General features: G+C 37.1%; 1 protein-coding gene across 23 annotated transcripts in view; it reads right to left on the bottom strand.

Annotated features, from left to right (window-relative positions):
• PTPRM (protein tyrosine phosphatase receptor type M) overlaps positions 1–14,076 on the bottom strand; it is a 440,472-nt gene that overhangs the window by 159,828 nt on the left and 266,568 nt on the right. For 10 of the 23 annotated variants that reach the window (XM_086892393.1, XM_086892399.1, XM_086892410.1 and 7 more), the window contains exon 14: positions 10,869–10,943. The exons of the other annotated variants lie outside the window; for them this stretch is intronic. In XM_086892393.1, the coding sequence (XP_086748519.1) occupies positions 10,869–10,943 (75 nt within the window). The remainder of the gene's footprint in view (positions 1–10,868; positions 10,944–14,076) is intronic. 23 annotated transcript variants of the gene reach the window in all.

The following is a 14,076-nucleotide window of genomic DNA, read 5'->3' as shown; positions in this document are numbered from 1 at the left end:
TGTCCAGAAACAGCATTTCTCCCTTCATGTCACCCATGGCTGCAAAAAAATGGTATCCTTATTTATTAATCTGTAGCAGCAGCATTATCGATGCTGTGAGAGATGAGCCAGTTCAACACACTTTTATTTGAGTTTCAAGTTCATTCCAGATGCCAGGATTTGAGCCTGTCTTGGAGAAGACCCAAAACACTTACAGATCTGTAGATGAAATGAATTACCACCCTGGCTCTTTTGTTTACACTGTAAGTGACTGGCATTCAGTCCTCATCTGCTAGCCAACATGTATTCTGCTAACAAAGTCTTTGTTTTATTACTCCTGGTAGAACTCCAGCTAGGAGAGAGAGTTCTCCCTTGCCATCCTCATTGCTAGCTTTCCAGTCAGCACTCCTCATTCTCCTTCAAAACTGCAGGTTTTTGTCCATATGGTAGAAGTTATGAGGTGTTGTTGGGCAGGGTACACTTTGTGCCAGAAGGTGGTTTTGATCAGTTTTTTTCAGTTTTCTGTCTCTAGCCGGTGTCTTGAATATATTAGTTTTGGAATTGTCACAAGAGTAAGGTCTGTTTACTTCTCTTTTTCCAATATTTTTCCTTTCTGTTGCTGGTTTCTCTTGGAAGTGCTCATGTACAAACTGCTTTTTCTACATGGCAGAGACTATGTTTTCCCTCTGTTTTGCTACACATAGGAGTCATTTAAGTGTTGAAATCAACGAAGTCTGATTTTCCCTCCTGTGATGTGCTCACCACTCTATTTATTTGAAGCCTGGGAAAGAGGGCAAGCAGCACTTACATTTTAGCAGAAGAGTATTTTCTTTGCAAGTTATGATCATGGAAAACCATGGTGATATGGCATATTTTTATCTGGTGTTTTTTTAAACACAGGAAAACCCAGACTTGTTAGAAAGTCTATGGTAAGAAGGAAGTATCAAAATAAGGCTCTGCTGTGTAACAATAGTTATGAATTATTAATTTTGTTTGTGATAGTCTTTATGAAAATGTAAATATAAGTGACAAAGAACTGCATGAAAAGACATGCAAAGAACTATTTCACTGATGAATACGACTCATTTGACTATCACATGACGTGTGTCTCTCACTGGTGGATGATTCATGGTGGTACATGTGAAAGATGACTTTGGTTAAACATCTGCATTTCTGGTTGTCAGGAATAACAAAGTTCTTTACAAAACATGCCTGAAACAAATGAAGTTCCCAGTTTGACTTTTGATCTCATCACAATCTTATTCTAACAGGATTTTAATCCAGACTATTTACATTGGATTTTTTCTGGAGACTGTGGGTTTTTTTTAAAAAAAGACTTTAAACAAGCAATCAAGTGTTGATAAACAGCTCATTTCTCCTTTGAAACAAAGCCACCATCCTTTCTGCTAGCTCTTCTTTGCCTTTTTCTTTTAAGCAAAGAAATTTAAATAATTAAAATTCATAAAAATTTTCCTCTCTAGTGGGCACCCAAGGAGTTGGAAGCCCTCATTCATTCTGGAAAAAAATGTAAGCCTTCACACTTTAATAGCACTGAGATCATTAAAGGATGTTTAAAGCACACTCAATAGCTGTACCATAACCAGAAATTATTAACAAGTCTCAAATATACAGACACAGTGTATCTCCTTCTTGGAAATAAATAATTTAGTAAGGAAAAAAAAATATAAGCTGTTTGGAACTTGAAGCTTTCAAATAGCCCTAAAGGGTACTCCCACACACTTCAGTATATTTTATGAAGAAAAAAGGATGGTTATATATTTATAAGTACTAACTATGTATGGCCAAAGAAGCAGCCACAGTGGTGCACATCACAGACCTCTATGCCAACACATGGAAAAGTAATGGCAGCATATTTTAAAACAGACCCTGCCACTGAAATAGAAGTTGAAATCCTCCTGATTTCTGTGGAAAGATGAAACTTGGCTTTCTTACCAACTACTCTCTAACTACACAAACACAACAATGGCCAGGATGAGACGCACATTTCTAATCAAGGTTGACTGAGGAGTAATGAGAATATACTTGCATCAAATTAGCTGTATGCATGTAGAGCTCATACTGAATAAGGATGAGGAGGTCTGAGAAAAGAAGCACCAACAAGGGCTGAAACTGCAGGTATCCCAGTACTTTAAACTTAAGGCTTGTTCCCAGCTGATGCTCTGTGAAAGAGGTCCCACTTGCAGCCACTGGAAGTGCAATTGAATCTTACAGTCCCTGATTTTGGTGAACAAGAAGTCACAGAGGCACATAATGTACAAGGGCAGCCTTTAGACCTAAACCATTTCATTTTATGGCTCTCTACACAGCCTCAAACCAACAGCACTCAGGGTAGAAGAATATCTCTCAAATTAGCTCTAAGAAAATGAAAGCAGACAATCGGGATTGATCCTGTCCATACCTAATGTATTTTCCAAGCAAATCAGCACCACTTTCAGGACATCCCTATAGAAGAAGTGGAAGATTCATCATCAGCCCCACCTAGGGTAATTTGACTTTCACTTATTGCTGAAGGAGACCTCTTGTTGACTCCCATGCTTTCAACACTAGATCTCCTGAAAATATAGTGAGACATGACAAGAAATATCAGGCACCACTGAGAATTTATTTCAGCTGTTTTCTAGAAACAAGAAAGGTGTGGATTTGAGGACTGAAGAGGACTGCCCTCTTCAGGGGAGATAAAATGTGGTTTTCTAGCATTCAACTGGCTTCTACCAAGCCTGAAAGATGTGAAATCAGATCAAACAGTAATGTTTCTGGAGCTGTCCTACTCAGCTACAGAACTAGATGTTTTTGGCCTGGAGAAACACAGCTGTTTTATTTTCCATCCCTCAATGAAAGGGATTGCATCCAGCATGGGAACAAAGCAACCTGAAGCTATGGGCAAGAAGCAGCAGAGTGACCTATCATCTTCTGATCTCACTGTCATCCAAGGACTTTGTTAAACAGAGGAATGGCTCCAAATGGAAAGTCAGTGAAGGCTTGGTTACTTTGCCATTAGGAGGAGGGAGGGCAGAGGGTAATGCAGTATAATGCAGGAATCCCTGCCTGTGGGAGGTGTGAACACCTATGGATGTTTTGGGCTGTGCTGCCACTGGCTCACAGATGAGGCTGACATTCCTGGTGACTTCCACTACCCACCTCCCTTCACACTGCAATCCTTATGAAGGATTCTTCAGAAATCCTTCAAAAACAATCACTTGGAATTTACTTCTCATTATTCATTACCCACATATTTTCTTGGAAGAAAGCATAACATAGTTAATTCTACTAACGAATAAATGGAATTATACATGTAATGATACATGAAGAAATAGAAAAATATGTTTGTGATAAGTTTATAAAAAGTAAGAAAAAACACTCAAAACTTTTTTCTTTTAAATCATTTCAGAATCAACTCTGTTTTGGGGCAGGAAGGTCAGCTAGAGGAACTGGAAAGGAGAATCAGCACAACAAAGGAAATATAATTCCACAGAATTCTAAATATGTCTTTGTGCCATACAGTGTAGCAGTTCTTTTGTTCATATTTCAGAAATGTTTACAGTATTGCCAATAAAAAACCCTATTCAGACCAAAATAATGTTGAATGCACCAGTATTCTAGTACAGGGACAAGAATAGACTAGGCCTCCTCTGAATCGTTATCACTGATTTACATTTTGTTTTTCATTTATTTCCTGGAGGTTTGAGGGGTTAAAGGAAAATCTCCACTTGTTCTATTTGATTAAGAATGCCTTGAACAGTCATTTTTATCATCAGCTCTTTTCACTTTTAATTTTTGACACATTTACTCATAACCAGAAGCAGTCTAGTTCAATGACAGCATACTGAAAATTGCAAATATTTTGCTTCAAAATAGGTTTATAGAATACTTTGTTTGCTTCTGGCCAATTAGAATTTACTGGTTTTCCTCTGTTTCTCTTTGTGCTTCTGACATGAACTCAAAAGTTTAAACAGAACCTGATAGTACTTATTTCCCCTTTTGACTGCTTAAAACCATGCAACACAATTTCTGTTCACTTTTATGAAAAACTGTGACTCCACTTCCATTTGCATGGGAATTTTCTATGTACACAAAAACTTCTTAGTGCTCAGCAATGATAGAAAATCAGATGAAGGGAAGGAAATGAAAATTCAAAATTTTTAAAAATGAAGACTTGAAAATGCATGGATAAACCTGAGTGTCTTTCCCAGAACTCTAAAATCATTGGTTCTTGCAGTCAAACATTTTCAATATGTCGTCTGAAGAAGGTGTTAAAAACTCATCAGTAACTCCAGTTATGGCTTGCATAGCCATAGAATTGTTACCCAAGCAGACAAATGTTGCTCAGATACTTAGTAAGATTTGAGGTATTTCAAGGAAACTAAACTAGAGTAAATTGCTGAAACATTATTTTGCCCAAGATGGTATGTTCCTTAACTTTTGCTTAAAGTTGACATTATTACTCTCCTCTTTGCTGCACTACTCTGTTTGTTGTGTTCAAATGTGTAACACATTTGAATGCTCACTACACATTAAAACAGAAGCAATCCACGTAATATTGCCTTAAACATTTGTCAAACTCTGCAGTGGTACAAACACCAAATTTGCAGATTTGAAGAACTACAGATTATTTTTACTCACAACTGGTCCCACATTTTATTTAAACTAAAAATTCAAATTGCTTAGCATTTTATGAATACAATCAAAAACTACAGGTGGGAAACACTGAAATTCACAGGTTTTTTTAGTTACTACTTATATCTCTGAGTTTCTTTGTCTTCCCTTGTCTCTCCTTAATTTTTCATTGTGATACATACAAAACATGTTCTCTTTCAAATATTAAAATCAGAAGCATATTTTTTTTAATACAGAAATGAAACAACACACTGTATGACAGCTATGCTCTAAAAATTACCTACTGGAATTTTTGCATTGTTTTAGGTTTTCTGCTTCTCTGTACATTGCTGATGTTGGAAACATTTTGGAGTAGGTGTGATACTGACCGGTACCAGTACTAAACAGATGGCAGAGATTCCTGCACTTTGTTAAAGAATTTAGCCTGGTAATTTCATTCCTATCATTACTTTCATGACTGGGTTTTATGCTTCCATTCTCTATAATGTGATTAAGAAAAGCTCTGTCTCCTCCCAGTCCAACCTCAAACAGCCTCACGGATATCCTGACATGAAAATTACACATTACTAAGAGAACAGATTATTTTTCAAGCTAGAATGAACCAAACAGACCCATCTTTAGTGGCTTACATTGAATTTGGATTACTTTCTTTATGAAAGACATATTAGACATGTGGAATCATAATTTTCTCTCAGGTATGTACTGCAAGGCTCAAACTTCCAGACTGGTTTTGTTCTTGGGGGATGTAACAAAGCTCCTGCAATGACTGACTATTACTTCTGTGGCAACCAACTTTTTAACTCCTCTGAATAAAAGACAAACACTTTCTACAGTGAAAAAGATACCTAACTAGGCTACTTGTCCTTCCCAAAGGGGGGAAGGTTGATACTTTCCTCTAGTTCATGGGATCTTCTCCAGCTGCTCCTGTCCCAGGTCTGTAGCACACTGGCTCTAGCGATGCAGAACCAGCACAGCTGAAGAACCCACACCCCCTTGGCCAACCAGAAGCATCAATGGCCAGAATAAAACTGCTGACAAGGCCCTCTGCAGTTTATCCTCCCTATTCTCCTACTTACACAGGAGAGTTGGGAGGGTCCCACTTCCAGAGAATGTTAAAAGAACTATTATTTTAAAACATTAAGCGGCGTACTTATTATGACTAATATAATCCCACTGATAACTGACTTCTAATGAGGTTGGGCTCTTTATTGTGTACAGATGGCAAAGGCTTGTATTTGTATTATGGGTTATTTCACCATTTGTGAAATGTTAGTTACTAACATTATTTTTGGGCCTTCTTTGTCTTATTGTTTAACTTTAGCTCTTTCTCAGTTGCTCTGTGGAAAATGTACTTATGCTTAAAAGCATAGATGCTTTGGCTGCACTGTCTTACAGAAAACCTGACATTTGACTCTGTAATGTACTAGGGGAAATAAAAGGGAGAAAAGGAAACAGCAGCTCCCATGGCACTCCTGTATCCTCTTAACATTTTCTTGTAACTATGCTGTTTTATAGATGAAACTGTCACTGCAAAAATGACAAATATAACACATAAAAGAACAAAAATGGGCAATAAATCACAAATGACACCACAGCCCATTGAAATGCATTCAGCCAGTGCTGCAGAAAGTAGAAACGTTTCCTTGTTTTGCATTCTGCCCAGCTGAGCAAGAAGACCAGAATCCTTGAACAACTGGTACAACAATCGCTGGGGCCATCACATAAAAATGGGCTTAGAATTTCACTTTGGAGAGTCAGATCCGCTCTCATTCTGCTTTCCTTATCACTTGACCTTGCAACAGCACTGCAGTATGGCTTTGACATTACAGCACACAGGTGCTTATTCTCACCTGGATAACTATCCACAATTCCAACTAATGCAAATGTTGTCCTGAAGTATCAAGACAAGAATAAACTTCTAAAACAGTGTATTGAACCTGCAGACAGACGTGTCTGCACGTAGGTTTGCTATTATAGACTGAAGTAGGAAATTGTCTCAACTAGAAAATAGTGGATTCTACATTGCCCAAAATAGCACTTCACATTTTAGCATTCAGAATATATCTAAATCAATGTTACATGGTTCAGGATGGAGAAAAAATGAATGTGAATGTCTGTCCAGCATATGTTGTTACACCTCAAATGCATTGTAAAGCAAAACAATCAAAGTAAATAGCAAAAACACTCCTTCCCAAATTTATGCTGTTGGTTTATCTGTTAATAAACAAACTATGTTTTCAGTAACGCAGTACAAAACTGGAGTAAATCCCTTGACGTGAAAAAATTCCATGAAGTTTCGATTTAATCAATCAAAGATTTCAGTTCATTTTTTTTCACTTTTACAGTGGAATGGATGAGAACAGAATGTGACCCAGAACACAGAAATAAATCTTGCTATGTAGTGAATTCACATCTGAAGAAAGGGGTATATTTTATTATGGTGGTAACTTCATAAGGGAGAAGAAACCAACTGGGATTATTTTAGGACTGCTTTTAACTAGTTTATAAAATACGGTGATCGTCTAGACCTTCACGTGTGCGGGAAAAAAATCATTAAATTTTAAGCTTTTTCCCCTTTCTTTAAAAAAAAAAAAACGAAACACCAAAACTTCCCAATTGTTAAGTATCTGTTACTTTACAAAACTTCTGACAGATCTTGCTGCATGTGATTTGTACCAAGAATTTCATGTATGAGGAATGTACAATACAGAGTTCTCTCTTGCAGCTGGATGTGTAATTAACAATGTGTCATAAAAAGGGTGTTCTATGGAAATCAGTCTTAATAATATCCAGCGAAGTAGTGGCTGCTCCACTAAATCACAAATGGAAATAATTTAATTTAAATACAAGTATCTCAGACATATTTCAACAATTAAGAAAATGCCTGAAAGAATGAACACCCTAATTATGATTCCAAGCATGCTATTTTATCAGAATGCAGAGAGAATAGAATATATGAGGGCCAAGTGAATACCAAATATGGCCAATTTAAACCTATTACATGAAGTGTCTCTTACAAAATAGTGAAACAAACTGCAGATGATTTCAGTCTTTCTCAAAAAAGATGTATTTGTTATTCAGCTTTGAAGTTAAGATCATACGGTCACATTTGTGTGTGGTAAGTTTTTTGATAACATCCTACATGATTCCAACTGTATGTTAAACTGTGTTTGTTATGAAAACATGGATCCTTTTTCCTCACAGACAGATAGATGTAAGTCAGATATTCTCTTTGTCTGTTGGAGGACAGGGTCAATTGAGTGAATTTCAAGTTAGCCACTTTTTGTAAGGTAACATCGAAAACTAAACACTATCCACTAAGTTTAAATTCTTAGCTACTAAGTTATTGTATCTCTGGTAATAATATATTAACTAATAAATTAATTTCCCTGTTTTGGCTTCTAAGACTCAAAATCACACAGTTGCTTTTACACTAGGTTATCTTATGCTATAACTCAAGGACAACTACACTGTGGGTATTTCAAGTGCAACTGCAAGAAAAAGTTCTCTGCTACAGGCTGCAAAGGCAACCTGAAGTGTCTCTCAAGATATTTAGGGCAACTAACTCGTAATCCTATAAACGGAAAACCTGTTATTTTTATATGAAAACGGAAGGAGAAAGGAAGGACAAAGAGAAATTAATAATGCATTGTTTATAAACTGCACCAGTAAGAGGCAAGATGAGCTGATGACGAGGATGGAGGAAATGAGTGCAAGTAGAATTGGCTTGAAAGCAGAGCTGTATTATCATGATATTTGTGAAGAGGAAGACCTTTCAAATTTGGTAACGATATTCAGGAATACAGCCAAGATTTTAAATTTTTATTATGCAAAAAGCATCAACTTCCAATGTAAAGAAACAGAAAATGCCATCCTTGACCTTCCCACTGCCGCTTATGTATCTCCTCAAATGCTAAAAGATGAAAGTAATTTCTTGATCTCAAATGTAATTACTTTGGTTCTGAGCAAAGAAGTGAGGAAAAAGCACTGAACAGAAAATGCTAAGTGACATTTAACAGTTACAGCTGTAGGGCTTGTGGTAACTACAGTCAGAAACAGCTCTATACCTTCACATAAACAAATCCTTTTACATGTAAACATGTAAAATCCTTTCTACGGTCTTGAAATTTATAGGAGAAAAATGTGGGGACAATGTGTATCACTCCCAGGTCCTGCATGTGTGGTCCAGTTTCTGTAAACCTCCTTAAGAAAACCTTTTTGCTTCTCATGGATACTGCAGGTCCCATTACTGCTATACTGCCCTGAAGCTGAAAAGCCTGCCCTAAGGACCCCTAGGCAGGATGTCTCCCTAGAAAAACAGTAATTCTTGTTGCTGTCATGGGACAGCCATGTGGGCTGGGTGAGGCTTTTTTGCTTGTTATTGTAGTTGTGGCAAAAAAGGAGGAAGATGTTTCTTTCCTTTTGAGAAGAGTCTTTCAAACATGAGATGGGATTGGGAAGATGATGAGGGCATTTCAAAGGCTTTCCAATACATTTCACAGATAGCTATAAATGCTGTGGGTGGGTATAATCTGATACTTTCTTTTTCACTACAAAATTAGATTCTGGTAGAACATCTTTATTTTCTTTTCAAGAAAAAGGAAACGAAATTCACAGATATGACAGACAACCACAGACTGTCAATGCCACTACTGACAAAGCAATGAAATAAATACTTTGCCAGCTATCCTATGCTAGCTATATCTCTTTTCTCTCACTGTTAAGAACTGTAGTCATCTCTTTCCTGTGAAACAGGCATGTCTCCAGTGTTACCAATAGCTACCCAGTTTTGCATTGAAAGAAACAGTAAAAACAAAACATGAGAAGAGAAACATTTCAATCTCCACATGGAAAAATATAGAAGCTGATTTGAATCCTGTGATGAAGATATAAAAACCTGTTGTAATTCTAGGATATGAAAGAGATCCTGTCTCTTCAATGCTTTATTTGAATTGTCAAACAAAAAAATAACTGAGGTGTAAAAATGTATGCAGACACAGCTTCTGCCAAGCAGCAGTAACAAGAACAAGCTACTTAATGGCATCATCTAAGTATGTTATTCTGATTAGTTCATACAATATTACAAAATGAAAGTATACATGCAGCAATTTTGTCTTGATTGACAAGGTAACTTGGACACTGTGGATCACTCAGCTTTGCTATTATTACACATACTGCAGAATTAAAAGCTATAGCAGACATGTCACTAATCCTCTTATCTTAAGCTGAATCATTGAACTGCCTCTCATTAACTGTAGCAGTACCCAGATACCAGACATCTGAACTCCTCTTAGACACCCTGGTAGCAACATGGGAACAATGTGCTTTCCCAAGGAACATTCTTCAAAAAGGCAATGATCTTATCATACACTAAAAGCTGATTTACTAGGTTTACTTCCCCCATTACATATTTTATCACTTCAGGTTCTAGAGTATTTAATGCTCTTTAGTTCTGTTTGAAAGTAACAATGTTTGCAAATCCCTGAAAGGTTTTAGGCATGGGTTTATTTTCTGACAAAATCAATCATTTCTCCAAGTTCATAGAGGTCTTCTGGCATATTCTGAGCCATCCTTCAAGCCACATATAGCCTAATAATGGTTCCACTTGAATACTGAGTTTACTTTGACTATTAGATTTTAAATCCTTAAGTCTTGCTCATTCTCTTATGTCACATGCTAAGGTGTTTTATTTTAATCCTAGAAGTCACGTATGACATAATAAAAATGAATCTATTTCTTTATTTTCTTTCATATTGAAATTTTGCCAGGAAACATGATCTTCCTACCACTACACAGAAAAAAAATCTGAATCTACTAATATAGATCTTTGTCCTAACTTGCACATGCAACTCCTGAGCCTAAATTATTTAGAAATTCTATTGTCTTGATCCAATAACAGAGAAAAAAAACAAACAGGTACACAGATATATATCTATATTCAAACTTTCATTCAATTTATGGATGGAGCAAGATGAGATCTTTTTACAACATCAGGCTTGAAGGAACATTCCACAGTTCACAACCACAATGAGCACATGCAGCGGAGTTGTACGTACAGGGACGCGTGTGTAAGTTTTTGTGCCAAGCACACCACTGAATTTAATGGAGCTGAGGAAGAAATTACAAACAGAATGGAACTTTTAACACAGGGAAACTGTTTATGGGCAGGAAAGGAAGAACCTGTCAGGGGAAAAGGAGCCAAAGAAAAAGAGACAGAATGGGCATGATGACTTGTCTGTACTTGAACATCTGACCTGTTAGCTGGTCGTCGCCTGCAGCAGGGGCGATGCGAATGTATGGTGTTGTAAGCTGAGTCACGATTATCGCAGCTAAGGCAAAGGAAGAGTTCCAGGTCAGCATGCATGAGGGAAAAAAAAGCCAGACTGAAGCTAGGCCAGCAAGAAGAATCTCGGTCAGTCGTTTATTGTCTGAACTTCACAAATAAAAACCAAAAAACTCCCACAAGTTCCTTTTCATCTTCAGTTGTTAGTGTGGTTATTCTGAAAATTAATAAGCTGTCGCGTGCGACTTTCATTCAGGAAAAGGACTCAAAGCACATTATTTACTGCATTTGAGGAAACTGGAGGCTCTTCAGCTCTGCTAGTCACTAAGCTTTCTAAGTGAACACAGGCTGATCATTCAGATTACTCTAATATTAACTTCTCCAAGTAATTTGAGCTAGTTTCATTTTTATTTTCCTATTTCATATTACTACATTTTTCCTACAATTTTTTAAAGATAACTTTAATGTAAAGCGTTTTTGAGCTAGTTAAGATTAATTTTTCTTGTAACCACTTGGGTCACTGTTCTAAAAATGTGCACACTACACATATACTTAATGCTCAGCACACAGAGAATGACCACTGAGAGGTGGCACACTTTTAATTAGGTACGTGTGTAACTGTCCGAGGTCTGAGTTTCAAGTTCACAAGAAAAAGCTGAAAACCCTGAATTGACCTGCCCTGAAATACCCAGACTTTTCTGACTGAGTTATAACAACCACTGTCTGCTACAGACAACTATTACCATGGCTCACATTAATAAAATCTGTTATTTCTTTGTTTTCTGGCAGTTCTGTGATTGCCTCTAAATGGTTAAGCACGCTGTGATACATATATATTAAGGAATATAAAAAAAATTAAAAGGTCAGATCCAACATGATGCAGCTGGAGAATGATGCAAAGAAAAAATATTGGAAAATTAAGGACAAAATTATATGAAAGATCACTCATTTACATAGAACAGCCTGGGTGCTATTAGAAATGTGGCAGCGAGAGAGGAAAATAGATCATCTACCATCTGCAGACAATTAAACTCAAAACTGCTGCTGCATAATATTTTGAAATATCCCTCTGCAACACTGAAATGCAGTGTTGATAGTAGCTTCTAGAGTACTGTTGCTATTGGATTTAAAATATTATAATATCCTTTTCTCTCTCATAATTAATGAAAGCCTTCCAATATTGCAAAATTAGAACAATGATGCCTCCCTCTTGAGAACTGCATTCCTAGGAGATAATCAAGATGCTTCTATCCAGACAGTGTTGTAAGTCATATCAGGAAATATAGTCTTAATATAAATCACAAACCACCACAAAGTTGATAGTAATAAACTTGGAGGAGTTTTGGAATGTTTTCAACTTAGTCTGTTGAGATTTTACAGTCATTTAGCTTGAAGAAAGAGTAGGAATATGAAAGCTGTATTTCAAGCAATATATGACAACCTTTATTACCACTGGTACAAAAAGCTATTCCTGATTTTTGTTTGTTTGTTTGTTTAATTATCTTGTCAAAAATAATGGGAGTGGAAACCCTGCAGTCTCCCCATTTGTATATACACCAAATAGTCACAGAGGTCCCAGAAGCCTTTCTGAAGAAAACTGAGATCAGGAGACTCCACATCATACTGATGTGCTGTATGATCCTTCTGCTAACAAAGTCAGTGGCAAAGGCTTCCTTTGACTTCATCAGAAGCAGAAGGAGAACCTTCAGCTCTACAAAATCAAACATTCTCATCCTACTTTTTTACTTGTAATCACTGCAACCAGGATTTTTATATGATCTCTAAAAGAACACATTTAACAGAGGTTTTGTTTGAAAAAATGTAACGTTCATAAAACAAGATCATATTTTAAAAGGGTACAAATTGCAGTTGTTTAAAATATACTTGATGGAATGAGAAAGTATTATCTAGCTACTGACCCGAGACATGCATGCGACCCAGTAGAATTAGGCTGCACTTTTCTGGAGATAGGCTGTACTCTTCTAAAAGGAAACCTATCAATATGATAATAAACTATCTGGTGCACTTGGTCTCTGATACAACATGCAACAAGGTTTAGTGTCTGCCAGTTGAGCACATGCTTGACAGTAAAGTACAGATGTTATTCCGGCAGACATCAACGGGAGGGAAAACTGTTTTCAAGGTCCAGAACAGCTCTGCTGGATCTGGGACACGAACATTATGTTTATATTACAGTTATGTATTTCTATTTTAACAAAAAATTAAAAAGTGTATGGTGGGCCATGGAATGAACACTGCATGACAGTGATAAAATCAACTCTCAGTGATGGTAAGGGTACCAACAACTTCCTTATCTGGAGGTGAGATAGTTAAAGGGAATATAACTAGCAAGTAACATAGGTCTGCTAGTGACATTCTCTGAATCCCCATATCAGTCCTCAGGGTGGACTCCAAACAGGCTAACCATAATGAGGTGGCTTGGCCAATCTCAGCTAGCTCAGTGGAGCCGCAACTTTAAAGTTGCCTTGAGTGACCTTGATCCTAGGAAGGGCACAGGCCTTTATCTAGTAAAATACTTACATGTCTACTTTGAGACAGAACTGTTGTGAAGTAGTCAATGAGACTACTCTGTGTGCAAATTTAGGTACATCATTAACTTGATTAGGGCTTAGGTGGTCAGGGCATGGTGCTAAGAACGCCAAGGTTGTGGGTTCAACCCCCATATGGGCCATTCACTTAAGAGCTGGATTTGGTGATCCCTTGCAATTCAGAATATTCTGTAATTTTGTGAAAGCATATGGTTTCCCACACAGTAGAATCTACAATGGCCTACACAAGGCTGTGGGTATTTTTAGGATCAGACCGTAATCCAAAAGAAGATTGCACCAGTTTTATACATGAATGGTCTGAAGCACTTCCTCTAGCTTTAAAAAACACCAAACTTGAACTTCTAAAGATAAGAGAAGCTCAGATTATGAATATTCCAGGGATGTTACTAGTATGTGAAAACTAGATGTAGTTCTGGAGAGCGTTCCCAATCTTATTTGCCAGAAGCACTATGGCACATAAATAGATGGACAAAACAAGCACATAGAGCTTAAGTAGCTTACTGTCTAGTAGCTACACTGCAGTCTCAAAGCTCAGTGGAAAACTGCAAGTCTAAGAAATCTGACAGAGTGGTCAGAGCAGGCGTTGCTTACTGGGGTACAAACAACATG

This window comes from Cyanistes caeruleus, chromosome 1 (genome assembly GCF_971803275.1).
Source record: "Cyanistes caeruleus chromosome 1, bCyaCae1.hap1.1, whole genome shotgun sequence".
Taxonomy (NCBI): domain Eukaryota; kingdom Metazoa; phylum Chordata; class Aves; order Passeriformes; family Paridae; genus Cyanistes; species Cyanistes caeruleus.
Note: the sequence above shows the minus strand (reverse complement) of the source record. Positions and strands in the feature narration are given on the sequence as shown.